Source organism: Galeopterus variegatus, unplaced genomic scaffold, assembly GCF_000696425.1.
Source record: "Galeopterus variegatus unplaced genomic scaffold, G_variegatus-3.0.2 Scaffold5799, whole genome shotgun sequence".
Lineage (NCBI taxonomy): Eukaryota > Metazoa > Chordata > Mammalia > Dermoptera > Cynocephalidae > Galeopterus > Galeopterus variegatus.
Genome location: NW_007731910.1, coordinates 1,758 through 28,383, shown reverse-complemented (window position 1 = coordinate 28,383; position 26,626 = coordinate 1,758). Strand labels below are relative to the sequence as shown.

Sequence of the window (26,626 nt, the reverse complement as noted above, 5' to 3'; positions counted from 1 at the left end):
ATTTCTAGTTTTAATCCATTGTGGTCTGAGAAAATACATGGGATAATTCCAATTTTTTTGAATTTGTTGAGACTTGATTTGTGACCTAATAAGGGGTCATATAATTTAATCTATATAAATAGGTCCTCTGATCCACATTTTATAGATGGTGAAATTGAGGCTCAGAATTCAAAACCTATATCAAGCTGACTCCAATAAGCATTTCATTACACCTCCTCTTCCCTAAGGCAACTGCAGAAGAAAACATTTTTTGTTTTGTTCTATAATTACCATGAAATCCCAGGATGTCTTGGATAGTTTGTGTTTCAATTAAGTCGCATTTTCCCTGAATGTAGACAATGTTCATTTTGTGGCCAGTTCCAGGGCTGTTTCCCTGACCTGGAGCTCAGGATCTCTTCTCTAAGACTCCATTATATGTTTGCCTATATCCTTCAGCTCCCCTCCTATGAGTCCGTAGGCCTGACCAGGGAGTCCCCTGTCTAAGACCCCACCAAAGCACCCCTTCCTTTAGTCCCAGGCTCTACCAGGCCCCAGGACCCAGGTGCCTAGCTGAGCCCCACACTGTCCTTGCCAGTTTTGGGACCGCTGCAAGCTCTTCCTGATGCCAGCCAAGCACCAGCCGGACCATGCCTTCCTGCGGCACGTGCCCCTGCGCCGGATCCACCTCTTCACCCTGGTGCAGATCCTCTGTCTGGCGGTGCTGTGGATCCTCAAGTCCACGGTGGCTGCCATCATCTTCCCGGTCATGGTAAGGTTGGTGCGGGCTTCCCCTTCCTGCTTGGCGGGTCAGCCTGGGCTGACGTCCCCTGGGAGGTCGAGCGCACAGCGGACACCTCACCTCCCATCTGCTCCCACACTTTCTCCTCATGACAGCCTGACTGCCTCCGGTCGCAGAGGCTGGCACAGAACAAGATTCGAGTTGTGAGTCCAGGCCGGGTGGGGTGAGGGATGGAGAGGAGGGCAGAGCAAAGAATATCAGTGTGGTGGGCAGGCCCTGCAGTGACAACTCGCACGCTGAGGTCAGCTGCTCAGCAAGGACACAAATGCTATCCAACCTCCCAGCTCCGGGGAGGGATGGAGAAGCCAGACATATTCAACCAGGAGACCGAGTTCCCTGCTGCCAAACTCTAAATCCATCTCAGAAGATCCGAATATGTATCTTTAACCTATTCAAAATAACTGAATTTGAAAACATAGATAGAGGGAGATAAAAGAACAAGGGTTGGAGATCAAGAACTTCAAACCCCAATAAAGTTTGAGCTGGGGAAAGGTATATAGGAGTTCTTTAACTGTTCTTGCTAATTTTATGTAAGTTTGAAATTATTTCAAAGGGAAAAAAAGTCAACAACATGTTGTGTCTGGCCCCTTGCTAACCCCACCCAGGGGAAGTGACCCCAGGCCATGCTGGGGGACTGGAGCATGTGAGCTAATACAGGGAAAGCCTGCAGGTGCTGGATTAGGGTCCAAAGTAAGGATATAGGGGTGGAACTTGAAATGTGAGCTCATAGGAGTGCTCAGGTCAGTGGTTCTTGACCCTGGCTACTCATTAAAATCACCCCAGATCAATGAAGTCAAAATCTCTTCAGAAAACATAGGCTTTGGTATTTTTAGTAAGTCCACAGGTGAGCATTCACGTGCAGCCCACGTGAGAACCACCACTCCAAGGAAAGGGAAATGGATCCTCCCCAACAGTGCCTTCATGGGCTTCAGAGATGTTGGGAAAATAGAATAATTTAATCAGATCCCCTCGCCTTAGGTCAGGTTGGGGGTGGTGTGGCGCATTCTTTGTAAGCAAATTGTGTGTGTGTGTTGGTGGAGTTAGTGTGCATGCACAGCACCGCCACCTTGGCTGGTGACTGCCTTGGGCATCCACGCCACACGCACGGCCATGCTCTCCAACCTATGACTTCCAAGGACCTGTTTACCTAGCCCATAGACCTGTGTGTGAGGGGTCTGAGGATCCAGCCTGGCATGTGAAGCGTTTGTGACCCAGTCTGGACAATAGGCTTGAAGGGTCTGTGAGCTTCAGACCCAGCCCTAGCTCTACAATTGGCCCAGTTGGCAGGATTATGGGCTGGCAAAATAGCCAGACAATTGGTATAGTCAGCGGGATTACAGGCAGGTAAAAGAGCTCAACAATTGGTGCTGTGAGCAGGATTCTGAGCAGGTACAGGAGTCAGAACCCCTTGGGAGAAGGAGGAAATGTGGCTATCCTTGAGCATATGGTTTCTGGTGGCCACTTTTCTCCTGACCGGAGCCTGGCTGCTGTTCACTATGCTGCAAACTGATCGAGATTTGTGGCAGAAAGCAGAGTTGTTAGAAGCAAGGATGATTATCCTGGAGGATGATGTGCAGTGACTGGCCACTCCTGCCTCTCACACCAGGGAAGACAACCAACCCAGTGGTGAGTTGAGGGAGACTGTGCATCTCCAGGCACAACCTGTTGTGTATCAGAAAATGAAATGTGAGCAGCCTATGCGACCAGGTGGACAACCAGTGGGCAATCCACAGGTGACCCAATTCACCACCTATGTCCCGTCTACCCAGGATGAATTGGTTGGCTTGGGGAGACGGTAAAGCATCAGAAACAGGGAGAGTCCCTGGCTGCTGCAGCTATGGGACATAGGGATAGATGGTGTAACGTGCTCTAGAGATGAAGTAGTAAACGCATGTCGCATTTGTCCAAAGACACATGGCTCACTGGGTGCCACTTAAACTAGAGAAAAGAGTGACTGAGTAAATACAGTTGTTCATACTGTGGGTGAATGCTGCAGAACTGCCTGAGACTGTGAGTGAATAGCTGGTGTAAACCAAGCTGATTCAAGTAATTCAGGAGCTGGGGATGGGTCAGCTAGATGCTAATAGTCAAGACAATGAAAAGGCCCTGAGGGCATTACAAAAGTTTGGGAGAGCACCCCTCCCATCACAGAGGCCTAGGAGAACAGACCTGGGGCACTGCTGCCCTCGGCAAACTGCTCCCTGCATCCCAGCCACTCTGGCTGGAGCAATCCTGCCTCAGCACCTCCAAAGAGCAAAAGCCGAAAACCTTGGTAGTGTTCACGTTGTGTTAAGTTTGCAGGCCAGCAGTATGTGAGAGCGGTGGAGGCATGGCAGCCTCCACCTAGATTTTGGAAGATGTATGAAAAAGCTGGGGGACTCAGGTGGAGACCTGCTGTGGGGGTGGAGCCGCTATGGAGGTCATCTACAGAGCAATGTGGAGCAGAAAAGTGGGGTCGGAGCCCCCACAGAGAATCCCCACTGAGGAAATGTCTAGTGGAGCCAGGATGGTGGGACTGCCACCAGGAGCCCAGAACTGTGGGGCTGCTGGCAATGTGAAGCGCTGGTCTGGAAAAGCTGCAGGCACCAGGGCAGCTCAATGGGCTGCACTTGGTGGAGCTGTAGGAGCCAGGATGCCCAACGCTTTAGGGGTCCAGGTGCCCCAGTTTGCTTAATGTTTGCCCTGTTTGGGTTTTGGATTTGTTTGGGGCCTGTTTTTCCTTTCTATTCCTCCCTTCTGGAATGGGAATGTGGACCCAATGTCTGTCCCAGTGTATCTTACAAGTAGATAAACTTGTTTTTACTCTTTACAGGTTCATGGCTGAAAGTTGTTTTGCCTTTAGTCTCAGATGAGACTTTGGAATTTTGAGTTGGTGCTGCAACAAACTAAAGACTTTTGGGACTGGGATGGAATGTGTAATAGGTGAACGTAAGGGTCATCTATCCTCACTAAGAGAACATCATGAAAGACTCTGAATGCGTAGATTGTACAGCGAGGGACCCTGAAGGGGTGGATTGTTGAGAAAATAGAATAATTTAATCTGATCCCCTCACCTTATGTCAGGTTGGGGATGGTGTGGTGCATTCTTTGTAAGCAAATTGTGTGTTGGGGGTGGAGTTAGAGCGCATGGACGGCGCTGCCACCTTGGCTGGCAACTGCCTTGGGTGTCCACACTGCGTGCATGGCCATGCTCTCCAACCTATGGCTTCCAAGGACCTGTTTGCCAGTTACCTAGCTCATAGACCTGCGTGTGAGGGGTCTGGGGATCCAGCCTGGCATTTGAAGGGTTTGTGACCCAGTCTGGACAACGGGCTTGAAGGGTCTGTGAGCTTCATAACCAGCCCTAGCTCTACAGTTGGCCCAGTCAGCAGGATTACAGGCAGGTAAAAGAGCCAGACGAGATGAGGAAGGGAAAGGAAAATAATAGTAACAATTAGCATGTGGAGAGTTCTGTTCCATTTGGTCCACACCAGCCCCTGAAGTACTACCTGTAATCCCATTTTACAGATGAGAACAGAGGCTTAAAGAGCATGAGTGAGTGGCCCAAGTCATACAACCAGGACAGGGCAGAGTGAGATCCACACCTGATCCTCACCGTTCATTTTTTTTTTTTTAACTTATATAAGTAAAATGCACTCTGTGGCTCTATGAGTTTTGACAAATGGTGATTCCACCACCACAGTCATGATACAGAACAGCTCCATCACCCCAGAGTTTCCTCTGCTGTCCACGAGACAGCTCCTCTTCCCACCCCTGCCCCTGGCAACCACTGATGTTTTCAGAGCTAGGATTTTTAAAACCCAGGTTTGGCCAACTCCAGAGCTGTACTTGTTCCCAAGAAGCAATGACACCAAGAAACCAGTATTAAATCCAGCTGAATGGTTTTCTCCATGATCTCATTTAATGGCCAGTTCTTGGTGGTAAAAAGACAATATGTAGGGCCGAGCCCGTGGCGCACTCGGGAGAGTTCGGATCCTATATAGGGATGACCGATGTGCTCACAGCGCTCACTGGCTGAGCGCGGTGCGGCCAGTCTCAAAAAGGACAAAAAAAGAAAAAAAAGACAATATGTATAACTAGCCATTCCGGGCCTGTATAGCTTATTAAAAGGTCAGCTTTTAATTCTCCCCAAGGAATGCTTGTTTCTCCCCTTAATTTGTTCATCCTGAACAGTACCAAACTTTCTAAACTTTCCTTTTAAAATTCCAGATATCTCACTGTACTTTATTCAGCTTTCGCTAACAGGGAGTTTGGCAGCTCTCAGAAATTGGGGTAGAGGGACAGAGGGTCTCAAGGTGTGGTTCCCAGACCAGCAGCATTATCATCACCTGAGAAACTTGTTAGAGATGCAATTTCTAGGCCCCACCCCAGACCTGGCTGAATCAGAGACTCTGGAGCTGGGGCCCAGCAATTTGTGTATTAACAAGCCCTCCCAGTGACTCCAATGCATCTCAAGTTTGAGAATCACTGATTTAAAGAATAACTATAGTTCTCCAGCCCATGGTCTCCCTCCCTGTCTCCCCACTTCAGCTGGCACAGGCCCTGTCCCTCTCAGTCACTGGTAGGCATGGTCACTCACCTGAGTAAAGGCCAGATGAAAGGAACCAAGGTGGAAGGTAGATAAATAATGGTTTGTGGGAGCTTTGAGATGGCTCCAAAGACAATGACTACAAAAAGTCCCAGAACTCAGCCAACTAAGAGAGAAAAACCTATGCCCAAGTTTGGGGCATTAAGCCCATGGTTTTCTCTGAACTCCCACCAAATTTCAGCCTCTCTGTGTGTCTTCCCACCACAGATCCTGGGCCTCATCATTGTTCGAAGGCTTCTGGACTTCATCTTCTCCCAGCATGATCTGGCCTGGATTGACAACATCCTCCCAGAGAAAGAGAAAAAGGAGACAGACAAGAAGAAGAAGAGAAGGAAAGGGACCCATGAGGACAGTGATGAGGAGGTGGGGAAAATGTGAGGCCTGGGCAGAGGGCAGAGATCAAGAGACACTTCCTCCACTTCTGCCAGGGCCAGGGGCCAGGTGGTAGCTTTTCAGGTGGCCTGCAGCAACACTTATGCCCAGTCCAGGATGAGGTGGGGCTTCTGCCTTGACTGGTCTGTGGTGCTGAGAGCTATGTTCATGTAAATATCCTCAGGGTGGGCCAAAGTGAATGAGCCTCCTGTGCAAGGAAAAGTTGATTGGCCGTGCCCAGTCTTTCCTTCACTGTGGGCTCTCAGGGTCATTAGCAACAGCAGTACAAGTCCCCACGGGAATGAGATGGAAGACAGCTCCAGCATGGAAGGAGGTCATGAGGACTTACCTCCAAAAAATGGAGTGGGCCTGGGGAAGGGGTGTAATGGGGGCTTACTAGTAGGCTGGCCTCCTGGACAAACAGGAAGGGCTGGGGAAAAGATTTGCTTGGACCTGCCCCTAGGATATTAGGGATGAGGGTGGGGGAAGAGTCATGTGTCCTCGCTGAGTGACCACATTTCCCAGATGCCTGGGATCACCTGGTTGCCCCACCTACCCCTCTCTTACCCCATGCTTCCTTCCCATCCCACCCCCAAATCATTCAGGGACTCAACAAAAAGGAGCCAGCCCAGAAAGTATAGCAAATCACAAAACGTTAGGCAGAAGGACAGTCTAGTTCAAGTGTTCATTACAAACAATGAAACTGTCCCCCAAAAGAAAACAAATTACCCAAGATGGACATACAAGGGTACTTCAAAAAGTTCATGGAAAGATTTGTATTATCTTTTAATTCTATTTTTCCATGGACTTTTTAAAGTACCTTCAAATAGCTAAATGTCTAATAGGGAATTAAGAGAAAACCATTCCTGACTTTGGCCCTGCTGATTTCCAATATACTAAGCTGCCCACTGCCATCTCCTAATGCCAGACCTGGCTCCCATTCTCCCACTTTGGCCTGACCTTACATCCCTATATCCACCTTGTACTGTTCTAGAGGTCTTGCCTTTTGCAAATGCAAATGAAAGCTGTTCATAGGCAAATCTTTGCTGACTGGTTGGTGGTGATTAAACCATCTTCTGATGGTAGTCATCGGCCCAAACTCCCCTAGTTCTTAATAACTGTCCTCTTCTAGGAAGGAAAGAGTCCCATAATTCATTCACATGATTTTTGTAGATGACTTGCAAAGGTAGTTTTGAAAACAAAGAAACAGTCTAAGTGCTTTTCAAAGTCAAATATTTATTCTTTCATTGATTCATTCAATAAGTATTTGAGTGGCTCCCACATGCCAGGAACTATTCAGGGTTGGGAAAAAGCATCTCTGGGTTGTATGATATATTTAATGGAAAAACAGGATTCAATTTATACCAATTCATTCTACACATGTCTTTACAGCAATATAGCTATTGTGTGAGGTTCTTTCCCAAGTGACTGGTTACCGTGACAGATGAAACTGTTCTGAGGAGTAACATTCCTGGAAGAGTTCCATCCTGTCCAGTGGTGTGTCTACAACAGCAGGCCAGCTGCCCATTTCCCCTCCGTGGGCCACAGTGTTTGCATTACCCCCAGCTGTCTAGTGTGGATGTGAGAAGGGTGGTTTGCACGCTGTGGATGCGTACATTTTCCACCTTGGCTAGAAAGCCAAACCTGTTGTATTGATGGTGTTCATAAGCTTCTCCCACTGTTTTTCTCCAGCCCCAGTTCCCTTCTCCCTCAGTTATAAAGATCCCCATGGAAAGTGTCCAGTCAGATCCCCAAAACGGTATCCACTGCATTGCCAGTAAGTAAAACACATGGTGTCTCTCCCTTCCTACTTACTACTAATCCCTTATCTCTCCCCTGAGGAACTTCCTTCCATCTGTAACTCAGGGGGATCTAATCGTTTTGGATGCTAGAGGGCTCCTGTATTAGGCACAGATCAGAGAGAACTGGACCATGAGGACTGAGGCTCCAACCAAATGGAAACCCCAAAGCAAACCCCACAGACTCCAGTGACCATTCTTCACATTAGTTTAGGCAAAACCCCTCATTCCTTCCTTTCCCCTGGTGCCCCCAGATGCCAGTGGCACCAACTGGCCCTCTTCTGTGCTGTTTCAGACCACGACAGTCCAAATGGCCCATGTTTTCCAGTTGTTGTCAAAATGATTGAGAGCTTCAATCAGAACTGAGCTTTCCCCATTAGAGAAACAGGTAGCATCACATTGGTATCATAAATTAGGTAGAACTGAAGGTGCCAGTGGTTGGGCTATGATTCTATGTGAATCATAAGCACCTCCCATCCACTGAAAGGGAGGCTGCCTGGGAGAGATGAGGCATAGCAGTGAAGATCCTGGGAGATTCTGTGACTGCCTGGAACCCCTACCAGCCTCAGCATCCTACTGGTGGACAGTCCTGTCATCTAGACAACACGGCCTGTTCTGGGAGTCTTCTGTAAGATCCTAGCCTCAGCTCTGACCCTGGTGCTTCTAATGTCGGGCTTGCCACTTTCCTCAAAGACCCAGATTAGAGTGGGTAGCCAGGGGATCCCACCAGTACCCTCAAGGGCAAGGGCTTCCCATCCCCACTCTCCATCATAGGTCCCTCGAGATCTTTCTGAGTTCCTCACTTTCCTCCCCCACTCCTATTTGTATACTTCCATCATTCTTTCTGTCTCTTCCCTGTGCCTCACACCCTCCTAATCCAGCTAAAAGCCATCTCTGTGAAGGAATAACTGAGTCAGAGGCCACCCATCTCTGTGAGGCCCCAGTTCTCCTCGTGTAGTGTTGGCCATAGAGTTGGGGAATAGAAAAGAAATGGTGGGGAAGCACTGGAGAAACAGGATGTTCTCCAGTGAGTTCTCAAACCTGCTCCACATCTGACCTTTTAATTTTCCTGCCAGGAAAAAGATCTTCCAGTTGGAGTTACTCACTCTGATTCTTCCTTCAGTGACTCAGAACTCGATCGAAGGTAAAAGCCATTAGGTAGACTCCTTGGGGATTAGATAAGAGACCAAGCAAAGGCTGGGAAGGTTGAGGGACTAGGATTTCCCAGGCTAGCTGATGTCTCAATAGAAGCCACAGGGAGACAAAGGCTGAGGGACCTGACTATTGAGCGTCAAGTAACAAATGTGTCCTTTCACTGACATAACAATGTGGTTATAACACACAAAGGTATTCAACTTTAGGAAAGGAAATTATTGCAAGGGATTAGAACGAAAATCGAAAGCAAATATTGAAAAAAAGAAAACAACAGAGGAACACAAGACATGGCTTAAGTATGTATCATTGAAAACCAGGAAAAATGAATGCTAAGGATCAAAACACCAAGTATTCTAATACTCTATGGAATAAAATAACAGCAGAGTAAATTAGCAAAGATCAGGAAGGGTATCAAGGAAAGCTAACTAAATATCAAGATTAAGCAGAGATAGGAATAGTCAAGAAAGGATTCAAGGCCCACTCACCAGAAGCCCCCATGCCAACAGTATGATCCTTGGTGTTCTTAAGAGCCCCCCATGAGAAAAGTGGGACTTGATAATTACACACAAAGTGGGCTCAGAAACGGAAAAGAGGAACTCAGAGACAAGAACATCTTTGCCTCACTTTTCCGTAGGGAAGATGGTAGGGCCAGTCCCACCCTACCCCATGCCCCAGAATGAACAGGAATCACTCTGAACTAGACAAACTTTAGTAACAGCACAGGCTATCCCAAGTCTAGAGGCAGATAAATCTCCAGACTTAGACGGCACTCACACAAGAGTTTTTTGGGAAACATATACAGGTTCTTCTGAATTGAGACAAAGCTGTTATCACACTGCCAGGAAGAGAAGACAGACTTATCACCAGAGTTCAGCCCTCCCTAAGCAGCAGGCCCAAGGACAGTGACCTCAGAAGAGTCACATATCCAAATTAACCCTCTGCCTTTTTTGTCGTCCCACCTCCCCAGTCAGGGCTTCTATGCCCCTAATGCCACTGATCTTTATAGACACATGTGTTAGGAGGAAAGCAGTCTGTTTACCCTTTTATTTTCATTCAAGAAAAGTCTACAGTAAATCAAATCTCTAATTGCCCCAATATGGACCAGGATAGGGGTTTCCAAACCTGTTAAATTACATGAAGCTGTTAGACAAGATCAGAAATGCAGAAAATTTGGTAACTGGAGAAAAGCAGAAAATTTGGTAATTTCCCAACTACACTGGTGTTTTACTGAGTCTATGAAAATAGATGGAAACAAAGACCACTAAATAGCAGGATTCCATTTCAGTTAAGGAAAAGGCTGAGCAACATAATCTAGTTTAACAAATATTGAGCATCAGTGATCTACCAGGTTTGATCCTTAATCCCTGAGAGTATGAAAGCCATGTAAACAAAGACATGGGCACCATGTGCAAGAACAGTAATGGAACACACGGAAGAGAAAGGACAGTTGTCAAAGGGAGGGACTACCGTTATCTGGACCATAAATGGGAATCTGCCAGATGTCTAGGGTGGGGCAGCACAGAGCAAAGGAGAAAAGGGCATTTCAGGCAGTGGGCACAGGCCTGAGAACACAAACACACAGGGCAAAGAGCAAAGCATACTGGGATGGACAGGGCAGTCACACTAGGCCAGCAGGCAGGAGTGTTAAGCATAGAAGGCCCTGTCTTGCTATGCGAAGGAGCTAGATTCTGTCCTTTGAACGGCAGAAAACCATGGAGAAATTTAGACAGTGGAACCACGGTAAGATTTGTGATTTACAAAGTTCACTTTGGCAGCAGTGTGAAGAACAGGTCGAAACAGGCGAGACCAGTTAAATGGCTATGGCTGATGGCCAAATAGATAGGCTACTGCTGGTTCCCATTCCAGTGATGTGGTAAGAAGCCAAGACAGAACTGTCTGCAGTAGAGCCCTGCTCTGGGGGATACTGTTAAAAACACCAAAAACTAGGTAAATCATTTTTCCTTCCTACTTCTTGTTCAGCATCACCTTGCACTTCAAAATTTCCTGTCCCACTTCACCTGCTTTCAACTACTCTCGGAGCCCAGTCTTCATGGTGCCACAGGTGAAGATAGAGATGGAGTCGGACTATGACTTCACAGACTTGGACAAATACGGAAGAGAGGCTGACGGCGAGACCACACTCTAGGACGACACAGCCTCTCCTAGCCCAGGCATAGAGGGAGGATTTGGTTTAGTCTTAATTGTGAGTCTGGGTCAAATCCTTAACTTCTCTGTGCTGCTTCCTTATTTACCAGAGGGAGTGCTTCTGCCTGACAGAGATCTGTCTATGAAACCGGAGATCTGTCTATGAAAAGTGCTACTTAGATGCAAAACTCTCCCCTTGTCCTTGCAGTTATTAAATAATACCTAAAGCTAAATGTTACACCTTATTTTAAAATGCAGTCCAGCATAAAAATTATATCATTTCTTTTGAAATAAAAAAATGCTTACACCCCAAAACCATAGCAAAGATAAAGGGGCAATAGTCAATTTATATTTAAAACTGTGGGTTAAGATTTTTTAAAGGTTAGATTTAAACCTAGGTGGTCTTGCAAGAACTATTAAAATACTCTTACGTCAATAGACCAAGGTTGGGATATTTGTTTTGCAATTTTGCATATTAAGAAATCTTGTAAAGGTCCTATTTTCTCTCTCCATCTCATTGTTTTCTAAGGGTCACATGAAAAATTTGAACCATCTGCATTACGGGCCTTGCTCCTTTCCCAGATTGAAAAGCCAGTTCCAAAAGTCTGTTAATGAAAGAACCAACACATTTGAGTGGATAAATGTTTCTCAGATAAAATGGCTCTTATTAAAGTAAAATCTCAAACCACATGAAAGACCAACAAAATGATCCTTTAAATTAATATCACTGGTTTTTCATACCTGGAATCAAGTTTCTTTATGCATTTGGGTGAGTCCTTCCTGCAAATTTTCAGTGGCTGATTCCCAAAGCCAAACTTCCATTCTGTTAGGCAGAGCTAATGTCACATTTTGGAAGATTATAACTTTGCAATATTAACCAAATTAGAACTTTAAAAGAATGATTGGAAGCAGTGTGGGTAGATTAAAACCAATTTTAATGAGGCAAACCCCTTCCCTATGAAATTTAATACTAGTACTTTTTTTTTCAATCTGCATTTAACGAACACCAACCATGTTTATTTAACACCTACTCTGTGCCTGATAGCCACAATGCTTCTGACATTTACTTTCTCCAAAACAACTATAGATTTGAATCTTGAGTAAATCACTAGTTAAAGCTACTACATTTACTCAAGATGACAAATGCAGGTGCTTTTTCTTCTCTTTTTTTTTTTCTGTTTGTTTTTTAAAAGACAAATAACACTAGATCATTAACACCTGGAGTACCAGGACAGGTAATTGTCTCTGTAACCCCCAGAACCTTGCATAATGCCTGGTCCATAAAAAGCTCTAAGTGTTCATTAAATTTAATCTGAGCTCCCTTCTAAGGGATACTGCCAAGGGGTAAAGCCCTAAACCTCTACCACTTCTGATAGCAGCAGAATCACTTAGCTGTTCACTAATACAGAACCATCACCTGAGCTTAAGTATAAATTCTATATCTTCATCTACACCAATCCTGGGAGAGCTAACAATTTACCCTTAACATTTCAGTTTTAAAGCCTAGCTGATTTGGAATAGAACTTTGTCCAAATTAAATTGTAGAAATGTTAAGGTTTCTGGAGTAAATGTGCTTGATTAATCAAACAAGGTGTAAAAGTATGATGTTAATTTTTTTGTTATTGTAAATTGATCACTGTAATTTTTACCTTACACATCATTTATATTTTGTATATACGTGAACATTTTAATTTCAATAGCTTTTAACAGGCTGACATATTGTTATTTCTCCATGCAGTAGGTCAGTAATTTTTTCCACTTGTAACTATAATTCAATAAAACTTAATACCATCTGCTCATCTTGCTCCATGTTTAATAATTTAGGTATGTCAGTAGGCATGGCTTATAGACCTGAGTTCACTTACAAAAACATTTCCAGCAAACTACCATCTTCTTTCATCTCCAGAAAACTGTCAAAAGAATAAAGCCAGCTGGTAGAGGAATAAGGAGAGAGTAGGTGCAATTATTCTCCTTTCTCTTTCTGCCTCAGCTGTCTGCAGCAGGAGCTACCTCTCCCTGTGTGAAAGCCAAAGTATACAAGGACCTATCCCCACCTTAGAATATGCACAGCAAATACCTTCCAATCTGTCAAATCAAACTAATACTTTAAACACACACACGCGCGCGCGCGCATGAGGGTACTTAGAAAAGTTCATGGAAAAGCAGAATTGAAAGATAAAATGAACCTTTCCTGAGCTTTTTGAAGTACTCTCATACATATGTTGAGAACTTGGCAAGCACATCAAGGAGAAATCCTTTCTAGCAATGTGTAAATTAAACACATGGTTTACAGAACATTCAGAATGAGACTAACCACTTGAATGAATTTCACAGATTAAGCTCCTGGCTTGGCACAGTCTGTTTGGATATAAGACTAAAAAGACTAGGCTGGTTTCACCTCAGCTCTCTAAACCAATTTGTTTAAGGATATAGGATTGAGTGTTACCAAATATAGGTATATATACATTGATTACATCCAATAAGATAAGTTAATTTTGATTAGGTCACAACTAAGACAGTAGTAGGAAGATATGGTATTTCAGAAACTCATTTCACACCAGACAGATGCATTTTATTAAAAAACAAAAAAACAAAAAAACCTTTAATCAGAGAGTCTGAATCAATTCAATTACTCGATCTCTTATAAATCTTTTGGGAAGGCCAACAGAGGGTATCAGAGAAAAGCAGGCAGCTTCTGACAATTCTTTGGTGGAAAAGTTGTTTGCATATTTATACAAGCCGCCCTAATGATTATCAAGCCCAAGTTTTGTTTTTCAAAAATAGGTTTCAAGATATACCAAAAAGACCATACAGACACCCCCTAACAATACAAAAATTTAACAATGAAGTTTAAAGATATAGCAAAAGCCAAATATGACAATATATTGAATAATTTATAAAATTAGCCTTTCAATCCTAAAAAACTAAAATGAGGAGACCTTGCTGAAGGGTAACACATGAAATGAGAGCCAACAGAAGGAACAACCCTAAACATTTTCCCAGTGACTAAGCCACAAAAAGACGGCCTATTAACATGTAGTTTCTCTTCTTCCTAGCCAATTCAGTTCTATTTTGATAAATCTGGTTATCAATCAATATGTATGTAAATTAAGATAATTCTTTTCTACTCAATTACCACCATTTCTTCCTTTTCACTTTTTCCCTAATTTTCTCTAGCAACATTTTTCCTTTGGTTTGACCAGTTGAACTCAAGAGGTTTGCAACCTAAAGTGAGTATCAACTCTTATTGGAATAGCACTTAGGAAATGCAATTCTAGAAAAGGCCAATTTTTAACTGAAGTGGCTTGACAAAGGTTAAGCATCCATTCTCAATGTGACAATGTCTTCCACATTAATCACTAGGTCAATGGCTGCTCCTGGCTAGATCACATGACCCAGCATGACACTGGTGTGCTCCCTGGTGAAGTACTGCAAAGCCATGTGTGCAAACACCCACCCATTTAAGATGTCGATAAACACAACGCATCATTTTAAACCATTTCAGTAGAATAAATTAGAAATATTGCATTTCTATTGGCCTGCTTTGCTTCTTGAACTGGCTTGGAGTTCTGTTTGTGGTAGAAGACACAAGAGTTAATTAGTGGCCACTCCAAGCTCTTTAGACTTCAGCACTTCCCGCTCCTCAGGCCTCAGCACTTTTTTTGCAGCAATAATGGTATTCTTCATAAGCATCGCCACTGTCATGGGACCAACACCTCCAGGAACTGGAGTGATGTAACTGGCTTTTTTCCTGACTCCTACATAGAAAAAGACAGGCAGGCTGCTTCAGTTATGGCAAAGGATATGTATATATTTTAACATATTATGAAAAAAGCATGCAGAGAAAAAATAATATATTAGAAGCACCTTCATACACGTCAAACTCATTTTAACAATCACATCAAATTGCTCAGTTGTAAAGGTTTTGAACACTAATGAAATAACATGCACATAGTAAGCAGTTGTTCAATACATATTCGTAAATCTGAATAACTATAATTTACCAGCCCTACTTTTCCTCCGTATTAAACAAATTTAAAAAGAAACATCTGAGCCGGTTAACTGTGTGGGATCTATAACTATAATAATAATAAGCATTACCTTAATACCTGCCTATAACATTTTCTTAATTTTAGATATATTTTGCCCAAGAACCAAGCAAAGCAATTTTCTGGAAAGTGAGAAAAAAAATTTTTTTAACCCAATCTTAAAGGGAAAATACTAGGCTTGGGTTTGACTGCTCTACTTGATAAAGAAAGCTATAAGTAGGATTATCAGCATAAAATTCAGACAAACATGTTATCTTAACCAAAAGGAGAACTCTACCAACAGATTCCATTATTTTGGGAATATGGCTTTTTCCTGGGCCTTTTTAACATTTCAGATCTGTGATCTCTCTTCTCAATGTGAAAATGAGAAATTTGTAATGCTTTTTAGAAGACTTGATGGTTTTGGAAAATTACTTCATGAAATTTTCAGACCTGTTAAAAGTCATGAAGTTATTCGAATTATGAAATAAGTCTAAGGAAAAAAACAAGTCTCTGAAAAGTTTATACCTGTTCTCCATAATCTATGACAGAAAAACCTAAAATAAACCTAGAAGGCTATAATCTTTAAAAGATTTCTCTTAATTTTTGTGAAAAGCATTTTAAGCAGTATTACAGGCGACATAATTTATAAATTAGGTAAAAAGCAAATGAGGCTGGCTGGTTAGCTCAGTTGGTTATAGCACAGTGTTATAACACCAAAGTCAAGGTTTTGGATCCCCATACCAGCCAGCTCCCCTGCCAAAAAAAAGTAAATGACCTGTCCTAAATGTCCACTACAGATAGTATTTGATTTTATATATTTTTAAAATTATACCATTTACCTTCAAAATCCACATCTCCAACCAACTTGGGTTTAGCAGTTACAGGATCTTGAACTCTATTTATTCCCACATCAATGACTGCTGCTCCTTCCTTGACCATATCTGCTGTGATTAGATTTGGAATGCCTGGAAATGGAGACTGAAATGATCAACTTAGTACTGAAAATGAGATTCCACCCATCAGATTCTTGTCTAATTTTAATTTCAAGAGACCTGGAAGAAGGAATTAACATATTTTATAAAAAAAAAAAAAAAAAAAAAAAGAAAACTATTAAAAATATTAACCAAAGAAACACATAAAGTCCATATAGTAAATAGAAATATTTTGAGGCTTTAGGAATAACATTCACCCATCCAGCCTGTAACGGGATGCCAATTTTAATTTCAAGAGCCCTGGAAAAAGGAATTAACATATTTTAAAAAAAAAAAAAAAAAAAAAAAAGAAAACTATTAAAAATATTAACCAAAGAAACACATAAAGTCCATATAGTAAATAGAAATATTTTGAGGCTTTAGGAATAACATTCACCCATCCAGCCTGTAACGGGATGCCGGAAACCAGCAGTTCAACCACAGCTCTATCCTCATCTTTGAAGGCAGCTCAAAGTACCATTACTAGGGGATGATGAATGTAATGGCAGTGAGGCAGGCAAATTCTTTTTTTTTTTTTTTTTCCTTTTTGTCTTTTTTCGTGTCCGGCAACGGATCGCAACCCTCAGTGTCGCGCCCGTACCGGACCGGGACCAGCAATGGGATCGCAAACCTCGGTGCTGCGCCCGCACCTCGCTCAGCCAGTGAGCGGGAACGGGTCTGTATGTGGGATCCGAACCCTCAGCAGGAGCGCCGCCGCGCTCCCAAGTGGCGCACTGTAGCAGTGCGCCACCGGGCCGGCCCTGAGGCAGGCAAATTCTAAGATAAGAGGTACAGCCTCAGTCTTCTGAGGTGTAGTCCTTCCTTCCCTCTCCCCGTGTTTTCTCACCTGCAGCAGATATTACAATATCTGCGAGAATTGTATGTTTCTTCAACTGCTCTCTGGGTGTATACCGATGAGATATTGTAACGGTGGCATCACCTGTGCAGAAAAAAATAGACGTCTCGCTTTCTCAGTCAAAGCTGAGCTCTGGATTAGATCTCAACTAGTCAAGTCATTGCAGAAATTCAACATCTCTGAAAAATAACTGACTTAATGCTTATGCCATATTTTCTGGACAGCTAATTGTCATTTACTTTTTAAAATTAATACCCAATTTCTTGTAGCCTTTATCCATTGGCCCTAATTTTACCCTATGGAGTCGTAAATAATTAAAATTATTCTTTATCCTATTTAACAGCCTTTCAAGAATTTTACCTCTTCTAAGCAAAATACCACTAGAACTGCTCTTTTTTTTTTTTAATATGCTGAAAGATATCTGGAAATATTATAGTTTTGCCATTATTTCTAATATAATCATGTAAGGTCATTATTCCAATAATCACATATGATAACTGATTCATGAGGTGTTTTCTGAGACAAATTAACAGAACTTGACATGACATATTACAGTCATATCAATTCAGTCCTTTGCAATGATCTAAGATTTTTCTCCACCAAATGGGACAGAACAGGATACTAACTTCAAACAAGAACTGCCTCTTAGCTCCAACTATCAAAGCCATAACTAAAATTTTCTAATTGCCTACAACTATGCTTATACTCAAAATTTAATTTCTGAGGCTATTTTCATAATAAACGCTCTGGTGACACTGAGTACAGCTTCTCTACAAGGGTTACTCCCTGAGTATCTGTTTAAAAAGTCACAGCAAATACAAAGTAAAACAAAAGATGGAGAACAGGATGCTGCTCTGAAAGCAATTTCCTTACCTCCAGGACGTTCGTGTGCCCCATCTGTATGTAGTAGCATCGCAATGGGCATTCCAACATTTTTTGACCTTCCAGCCACAACTACATTCTTCCCTAGGGTTGGAATGCCTTTGAAAAAACATATATATTTTCATTAAGAGTACTGCCATTTTGTCTTAGAATGAGTACCAAAGGAGAAGCAAGTCAAAAGGCCTAGGACATGAAGCCAATTTTGATAGTGAAGGAAGTCACTAAACTTATTGCCTCATCAGTCAGTCAGAGCTATCACTTGCTACACACAGTGAGGGCTAAAAGAAAACAGGAGACAGGAGAAAGCACCCTGTAAGCTACAGAATGTTATTTGAATGTGCACTATCACCGCTATGAAATCTTAAATTCCCTTCACTGAGGTTTCTGTATTAAAGAGCAAAAACAGAGCTGGCCACTTGGCTCAGCTGGTTAGAATGCTGTGTTATATAACATCAAGGTCAAGAGTTCGGATCCCTGGTACTGGCCAGCCCCCACAGAAATAAATAGCAAAAACAGTCATGGGCAAGCATAGTAAACTCTGGGAAGTAGAACTGGAGGATGTGGAGTTGGGGTTTCCACTCTATGGTACTATAGGAATTTTTACCATTTGCAAGTACCACTTTTATAATACTAACACAGATATACCTACCAGTTCGCTTAATTATTTCCCACACGCCCCATGGGGTAGCTGGTAACATGGAATACTGGTCCAAACACATTCGCCCTACGTTAATTACGTGAAAGCCATCAACATCCTTGTCTGGAGAAACAGCATTGCAGATCTTTCTCTCATCAATGTGCTCTGAAAAAGAAATCAGAGCAGTGGCCTTAAATCACTGTTGTGAAGGTAGCAGTGCTTGACTCCAGCTTATCTGGTTAATCATGCAAATCCATTCCCCTTCTGAAACTTGCCTCCATCAGTTACTTCTTCATGTTGCATGGAAGGAACTCACATCAAGCAAAGCCAAATGCCAATATCAAAGCCAATATCCTCTTTTACATCCACTTCCCTCCGCTGTTCTTTGTACCAAGATCTCAATCCCAAAGGTATTCTGGGTAGGTCTGTCCCATTTCTAATAAAATATTCACTCTTTTGGGTCTACCTCGCCTTTAAGTCAAATCCAGATGGAGGGCCAGCGTATAAAGCAACCAAGCCTCTCCACTCCTCAGAAGTCATTTTAACTGTGGAGTCCACAACTCACCTGGAAGAGGCAGCTGAACAAGGAGGCCGTCTACATTATCATCATTATTTAGTTTACTGATTAAGTTCAACAATTCTTCCTCTGAAATTGAAGCTGGTTTCACAATTGTCTCACTGTTGATTCCTATTATAAGACAATTTCAAGGTTAAAAAAAATATTGAGGCATTTAATGAGCACTGCTATGTTGCCATGCTCTGCTACCGTACAGGTTTTTGATCGTCACATCCACCCTCATAGCTTAAAAGCTGAAATGGCTCACAAGGAACCTAAAAAAGTGACTTCACAAATATACACACTAGAGAATACTAGCTCAATACTTCCTACACATTATTCTGTGTGATCCTCATCAGCATTGACAGACAAGGACACTGAGGCTCACAGAGATTAGAAACCAAGACTGCTAGCAACACAGCCAGTCTTTCTGGTTCCAAAGGTCATGTTCTGTGCACTGCACCATGCTACCTCACGATGTCTTTAAAAGTCACGGCTTGCTATTTTCTAGAGGTTTTTACTAAAGGCTTTCAATTAAACAGGCAGGAGGCCCCTGTCCTCAGTGATACAGACTGGAGTGTACCAAGGGCTCAAGGGCCAGTAACTCGGCCCAGCCACCACAGAGGTTTCACAGCCCTTCAGAAGGGAAGGGCTCCTGCACTCAGACCACTGGTCCACAGATGAGCGCGCAAAGGTATACCTGGGCCCACCCTCCTCTTGTCTACAATCACACAGGACTCTGCGGTACCGAGAGATCTACAACACAAACCTTCATCACGCAGACCCAAACTGCTTTTAGACTAAATGATTGGCTTTGAAACCAATTGGTGAAGAAATTTGAAAGCTGTCTCCCAGAAGTCAGAGTCATTTCCTTCATATCTATGACTGTGGTCTTGGCTATATCACTGATTGCTCAATCTTTCCCACTAACACCATACAGCTTGAAACTGCAAACACCCAAACGCCTCGGTTAGAGACTCTCATTATCGCTCAAAGGAAGCAAATGTAAAACGTGTTCAAGGTCACCTGCCAAATGTCAAGACTAAGAACAGAATTGATCTTATAGTCCAGAGGACACCAAGAATACCAATCACATCGAATACCAATCACGTCCTGTCCTAGTCTATAAGCCTCCCCAATAGATATAGCCTGAGTCCCACATTAGCCTCCTCTGCTTGGATTTTCTAATCGGAGAAAGGAATCACAAATCAAAATGGAGTGTGCCTTGAATAAACCCCAATCTAACAGCAGTCAGGGCCTGAGAGTGACACATACCCACATCTGCAGCTGCCCTGGTTTTGTTGAGGACATAGGAGTGACTTGCAGGATTCTCCCCAACCAGAACCACGCTCAGGTGTGGCTGCTTGTTGCCCGAGGCCACCCACTCTTCCACCTCCTGCCGCACTTCCTGCTTGATCTGCTGGGCCAGTTTCCTTCCAGAAATGACAACCGCTTCATTTCTGCAGAAGGCAACAGAGTCACAAAACCAACATAGCTTGAATTTTTGTAAAAAGTAAAGCTCAGACTATAAAAAAGTTGTTATTAAATACCAAAAAGTTAAAGCTTAGATTAAAATATATAGTGACTAATCTGAGGGGGAGCTGATCTCAGAAGGACAGATTCAAAGAGGTAAATTTGTGTCCAGCTATATGTTTAGGGGGATAAATTTGACTGGAATCGTTACTACCATTAATCTGAAGCTCAGAGTTTAAGTGACTAACAATTAGTACTTGGCCAAGCTGGGTCCCATATCAGAGTCTGAGCTCTTAATTGCTACATGATCCTGCTTCCTGATCATTGCTAAATTGATAGGCCAAAAAAAAAAAAAAAAAAAAAAAGTTTTAATTGTTTTGACTTGAACTTCCTTGACTTTTACCACTATGAGGTTAAAATTTTTGCTATGTGCTTATATGCCAAATATAGTTTGTGTTTTGCCCATGGTGTTAGCATCCAGTTATATGTTTCAAATAATTTCCCAGTCGATTGGCTTTTAATTTTTATGGTGCTTTTAAATATATAAATTATGTATATTGTTAAACCAATAAACAATATACTAGACAGGTCAAACCTCAAAATGTCTACAACTCCCCACATCTCCCTGTGGGGAAGACTTTTCTGGTAGGAATAGGGGGAGCGAAGGGGCCCAAGTGGGTTCGTTCTCATAGGTGGCAGTTGCTCTACCCTAGGACCGCACTGCCCCATCCACAGCTGACAGACCCGGAGTGAGTATCTGACGCCAAGGGCAACAATTTCTAGGATGGCCAGAGGTCCAGTTGTGCAAAAGCTTAACCCAACAGGAGCAGAGGGAGTTAACAGGACCAGTGAGAGCTTCTCCCCAAGGGAGTTCAAAGGGAACCACAGAGGACCTGTGGATGAAAGCAGCAGCAGAAGTCACAGAAAGCAGAGTCAAAGAGAATAGCAGTCATTATCAGTGGGAGACAATCAGGGCAAGGGATCAGAAAACAGCCACTGGGCACGGGACAAGGAGAAAACTCAGGATCTAGAAGAACCTCCAGTTCCCAAAACCTGTTCATGTTTCTGAAAGCCTGTCTCCTTCCAACAAGAACCCATTATGCAGCTCTTCCTAGGTTCCATGAAGCTCAAATGCAGAAGATTCCTACTTTTCTTATTTCCACAAGTCTTTACAATAAAGTACCCATTCCTTTAAAGTAAAGTAAGCATCTCTTCCTTAATTAAAAAAATGCCACGAAAACAACTCTTTCCCTTCAGATTTCTGTCTTTAGTGTCAAATGAGGACTGCTCCAACCTCAAGACCAATGAAACAACAATTTCCCCCTACAGTGCGTATTTGATTCTCAGGGATAACATCAAGGTACTGGATATCTTGTATGGTCAGATAGAATTAATTCTCAAGGCCACTGCTAGTTAAAATCAAATTTTAAACCTTTAACAATCTTCAAGCCTTCAATACCTGGTTTTTATCTGCATCGTGATTAAACACCTACTTTAAACCAAATCTCAATGTCTTAAATATAAGGCAATAATTAATTTTATCTAAAACTTATATTACTATGTATTGCATCTTGTAAGGTATTAAGATCACATAATTTTATAGCAAACCAAATACTTTTACCCAGATTTTATGTAATGATACTAGCATGGCACAAAATATATAATAGCATTTAATTTACACCCACGGAATATTAAGGAATTGAAAACATGTTAATATTTACAAATCCATTTCCAAATTAGAGTTGAAGAGGACTTCATTAAAAGGGCTTTGCTGATACAAATACCCCTGACAACATTCCTGATTTATATTAGTACCCAGAACACCCAACCCAGGCCAGAAATACATTCCTAACTGTGGAACACTATAGAGTGAAAACTTCTTAAAAAGCGCATAGGACAGTCATTCATATTGAATGAAATAACATACATAAAGTACCAGGCATATATGTTTAATAAAATTAATTTCTTACTCTCTTCTCTTTATGTGTATCTACACACACACACACAGAGGAGGGTACTTCAAAAAGTTCATGGAAAAATAGAATTAAAAGATGATATTAATCTTTCCATGAACTTTTTGAAGACCCCTCCTATATATAAATACTCAGTGAGAAAGATTTAGCTTGTACTTCATAAAAAGTTTCTTTTGAAAGCAAAAAACTTAAGAGAAAATGGTAGTAGCACATTCAGACTAAACATGATATACAAAACTTAAGGACACAGGGTTCTGAGAGAAGCCAGTGTTCTAATCTTTGCTTCCAAAGGCAGGTTCTGGGTGTTATGCCAATTAGCTTTTAAAAAAAAACAAAACACTGTCAGAGTATCATGAACCAAAAACAAAGCCACAATGCAATGAATATTTTTCACAATGTAACTGCGTTTTAACCCTCCTTTGCTTCCTTCTGCAAAATGTGAAACACAGCCTTGGGAGTGAGTCATTAACTAACTCGTCATCTCTTTTGCCAAGGGGCAGATAAAGTAACAGTAACCTCAAAATAAACAGGGAAGTGGAGACTTGGCTCAGTCCCACAGGGAATCCAAACACTATAAGTACATAGCTAACATTTATTTAGGAATTAAATGCCTTCACAAATGTGTTTAGAAAAATTTCCATTAAAATAATGAATCAACAGACTAGAAAGTCAGGACTGTTAGACTGACTAGAAAGTCAGGACCGTTCAAATAATATTCGAAACCAAAATCCAAGTCGGTAGTATCTTCTTCACTTTCCTCTTAATCCAATAGCTTACACAGACAGCACTATACTTTTCCATGAAAAACTAATATTAGTGGCTAATATTAGTTTTACAGTTCACAGTTCACAGTTCAGTTTTACTAATATTTTACAGTTCACAATCAAGTTATTTTGGAAAGAGTTGTTACCTACTAATTAATAAGACCAGTAACAAGTGAAGTAAGATACAAAAGGGAATGGAACTAACGCTAGGCATTTTGTTAAGACTTTTATATACATTACTCACAGTGCCCTTGGTTATGATAACCCTGTTATAGAGAAGAGGAGACTGAGGATAGAAGAAACAAGACTTCAAAGCAAAATTCTGCCTCCAAAGCCCATTAACCCTTATACCCCACTGTCTCGTAGGCTACAGAACTATTTCTCTAACCAGGAGATTTATAAAACCCTCATACCAACAACAAAATAGGAATACATGCAGACTTCTATTTTTAAAAAGATATAGTTGTTTAACATTACCCAGCCACCAGTATGCAAAGCAATACATGGCACTGTAAATATCAAACGGGCCCAGTACCAGCCAGCCACCGAAAGCAAACAAACAAACAAAAACACCAAATGTGCAGTACAAATAATACGGATTGGGGCCGGTCTGGTGGCGCACTGCTACAGTGCTCCGCTTGGGAAGCGCGGCAGCGCTCCTGCCGAGGGTTCGGATGCCACATACAGACCGGCCGCCTCACTGGCTAGAGCCGCTCACTGGCTGAGCGAGGTGCGGGAGCAACACCGAGGGTTGCGATCCCGTTGCTGGTCCCGGTCCGGTACAGGCGCGACACTGAGGGTTGCGATCCGTTGCCGGTCACGAAAAAAGACAAAAAGGAAAAAAAAAATACGGATTGACTTCACGGATGCGGCGCCTACTTGTACGTTCAGATAGGCAGGTGAAGGAGAGCATTTGTTTTCGGAGAGTGTAAGCAAACTGGTCTAGTTCTTCAGGTAACGAATTAGAGGATCTTTATAAATCTCTTGTCAATCATGAAAGCCTGTGAAAGGTCCGGTTCAGGTGGCCCGCACTGACCAAGGAGGGGGAAAGGTGAGAGAACAGACAGTAATGAAGGCGGGGCTAGAAGGGCAGTTCGGGGTCAGACTAATGAAAGCCTCCAAGAAGCAGCGCCTTGGAAATGACTCGAACAGCATTTTTACACTGAGTGGAAATCACACACTGTGTTCTGCCCCTTGCCAGGTACATGAGTTCCATTAAGGAAAGAAGAGTTTTTATTATCTCAAATGCTGTGTCTGGTACACAGTGAACATTTGCTGGAAAAAAGGGCTGCAGTTACAAGGCCTAGGATCCTAGCAATGCAAACGCTCTAGATATTGACAAGACAGAGGGTGCACGTTTTGGAGAGAAAAATAACAACCCGTTCCCCCCACGCCGAAGACTCTTCGCCTAGGTTTAAGAATGGGAGTTGGAGGTCCAGAAAAATCGGGAAAAGCCAATTACCTCCCTAAGGCAATGCAAACAGAGCTTTCCCTTTCCTCCTCCAGGGTATTTTTGTTCCTATTTTTTTTATTGTGGTAAAACATGCATAACATAAAATTTACCATCTTAACCATTTTTAAGTGTAAAGTTCAGTACGTATTAAATACATTCATAATGCTGTGCAATCATCACCACCATCCCTTACCAGAACTCTTCATCTTGTAAAACTAAAACTCTGTACCCATGAAACAGTAACTCCCTCAATCGCGCCTTCCCCCAGGCCCTGGCAACCTCCTGGGATTTATCACCTCACTGTCCTCAGCCTGCCACTGACCAGCGGTCACCGCCAAGCTCCGGGTGGGCTGCAGCCGCAGACCTGGTGACCACAGCACATTCATTCCCTCGGTGTGGAGGGGGCCGCTGGAAGAGCAGCGAGGGCCACGCCCACCTCCCGGAGGCGGGGCCCGCGCGGTACCCCGCGAGCAAACCGGCTCGGGGATTTCATCAGACTGCACCAACCCTCTCCGCCGCTAGGGTCCCGGCAATGGAAGGCTCGCTGAAGGCTGCTCTTTCTGAACCCTTCCCGGCGCTTGCCAAAGGGTCTCCCCTCGGCTTCACAGCCAGGGGCGCCCGGCAGGTTCCCGCCGGTAACCTCCACGTGCTCCCCCATAAATCGCGGCGCCCACAGCCCGCCTGCGCCTTCGCTCCGCATCATCGGCCCCGTCCCGCCCGCTGCTGGCCCGAGACCCGGCGGCTCCCAGAGCCCGCGGGAGACTGCTCCCTCCGAAAGGCGGTCTCCGGTACCCGCCCCGAGCGAGCATCCTGGTAGCGGTGTCCCGCCGAGCAGGCGAGCGGTGGCGGGCTGCGGCCGTGCTCGGTGCCACGTCGCCCCATCACACCCCTCTCGGCGGCACCACCGCCGGGGCGAAGATGCTCAGGAAACACGTCCCTCGGAGCCCCTCGGGGACCCGGGCCCCCCCAGCCCTCCGTTCCCCTCGATTTTCCGCGCTGATCAAGACCTCCAACCCACTTACCGAACTGCCGCGAGGTGGAAGGGGCGATGGTGGAGGCGGCAGCCCTGCGTGGGCAGAGACAGCCGGGCGGCCAACGCGGACAACAAGGAAGTGACAGCCATGGCCCCGCCGGTGTCCGCGCCGGGAGAAGAGCGGGCGCGCGGGCTGCGCAGTTATACCGAGGCCGCGCAGCAGGCCCCGCCTCCCGCCGGCACCAATTGGTCCTTGCCCACTGCACCGGCTGTCTGTTAGAACTGCTGGGCCGGAAGAGCCAATCGCCTGTTTTCATTAAACGTAAACGAAGGCCGGTAGAGCCCCGCTTATGATTGGAGCAGGTAGAGCCGGCAGCGAGGCCCTGGAAAGATCGGAAGCCTCGGGCGCATGCCGCGATTGGCTGAGGAAGGCAAGCCCCCTGCCTGGCTCCGCTGGTGTCACCGAAGCCTGGCCAAGCAGAGCGGGAGTTCATTCATTCATTGACTGACCAAATATCCGAGCGCCTACCGTGCGCCAGATGGAATATCAACAAGTAAGTGTAGAAGGAATGATGGAGTTAGAAAATTACCTACCATTTGGCAGCGTCATAGTAAAAATTGATTCAAAATCATCAATGGCTATCAAAACAACGGAGTGAGAGTTGAATGAGGCACAAGATCTTTACATATAGGGTTGCTGGATGTAGCAAATAAAAACACGAGACGCCCAATTAAATTAGAATTTTAGATAAATAATTTTAGGTGGTCATATTTGCACTAAAAAAAAAGTATTTGTTGTTTATCTGGAATTCAAATTAAACTGGGTTTGGGCCAGCCCGTGGCTCGCTTGGGAGAGTGTGGTGCTGATAACACCAAGGTCACGGGTTCGGATCCCTACATAGGGATGGCCAGTTGGCTCACTGGCTGAGCGTGGTGCTGACAACACCAAGCCAAGGGTCAAGATCCCCTTACCGGTCATCTTTAAAAAAAAAAATATATATTAAACTAGGTTTCCTGTATTTTATCTGGCAACCCTACCTCAAAGTCTCAAAGTATCTGTCCCGCAAAACACTTGTTAATAACGACAAAGGAAAATAGTAAATTTACAGTGGAAAAACTTGACAGTCATCACCTCGACCACGTGATCAAAGTTACCAGCACCCAGTAATGAAACACACACGCGCATCATGTGCTTCCTGATACGATGCAACGAGGAGGAC

The 26,626-nt window shown here is 43.6% G+C and overlaps 2 protein-coding genes across 2 annotated transcripts in view; one reads left to right on the top strand and one right to left on the bottom strand.

The window, feature by feature from the left end:
- The window catches only part of SLC4A5 (solute carrier family 4 (sodium bicarbonate cotransporter), member 5), a 101,456-nt gene extending 90,717 nt beyond the window's left edge, over positions 1–10,739 (top strand). Inside the window, exons 23-27 of the mRNA XM_008590000.1 lie at positions 575–748; positions 5,574–5,729; positions 7,431–7,515; positions 8,614–8,681; positions 10,673–10,739. Coding sequence (XP_008588222.1) covers positions 575–748; positions 5,574–5,729; positions 7,431–7,515; positions 8,614–8,648 — 450 coding nt within the window. The 3' untranslated portion in view covers positions 8,649–8,681; positions 10,673–10,739. The remainder of the gene's footprint in view (positions 1–574; positions 749–5,573; positions 5,730–7,430; positions 7,516–8,613; positions 8,682–10,672) is intronic.
- A 2,635-nt stretch (positions 10,740–13,374) lies between these two features.
- Positions 13,375–25,634, bottom strand: MTHFD2 (methylenetetrahydrofolate dehydrogenase (NADP+ dependent) 2, methenyltetrahydrofolate cyclohydrolase). The gene is made up of 8 exons (XM_008589999.1): positions 25,456–25,634; positions 20,046–20,230; positions 18,780–18,902; positions 18,227–18,379; positions 17,569–17,676; positions 16,687–16,779; positions 15,708–15,833; positions 13,375–14,595 (listed from the first exon to the last, which is right to left on the bottom strand). The coding sequence occupies exons 1-8, from the start codon at positions 25,554–25,556 to the stop codon at positions 14,432–14,434; spliced, it is 1,053 nt and encodes a 350-aa protein (XP_008588221.1). The 5' UTR covers positions 25,557–25,634; the 3' UTR covers positions 13,375–14,431.
- Between the last annotated feature and the right edge of the window lie 992 nt (positions 25,635–26,626).

Coding starts and splice junctions, on each gene's coding strand:
- MTHFD2 (XM_008589999.1), bottom strand. CDS start 25,556: ATGGCTGTCACTTCCTTGTTGTCCGCGTTGGCCGCCCGGCTGTCTCTG. Junction 18,380..18,779: donor TGTTCAGCTGCCTCTTCCAG/GTGAGTTGTGGA, acceptor TTTCTTTTTCAG/AGCACATTGATGAGAGAAAG. Junction 16,780..17,568: donor GGCACACGAACGTCCTGGAG/GTAAGGAAATTG, acceptor TTTTCTGCACAG/GTGATGCCACCGTTACAATA.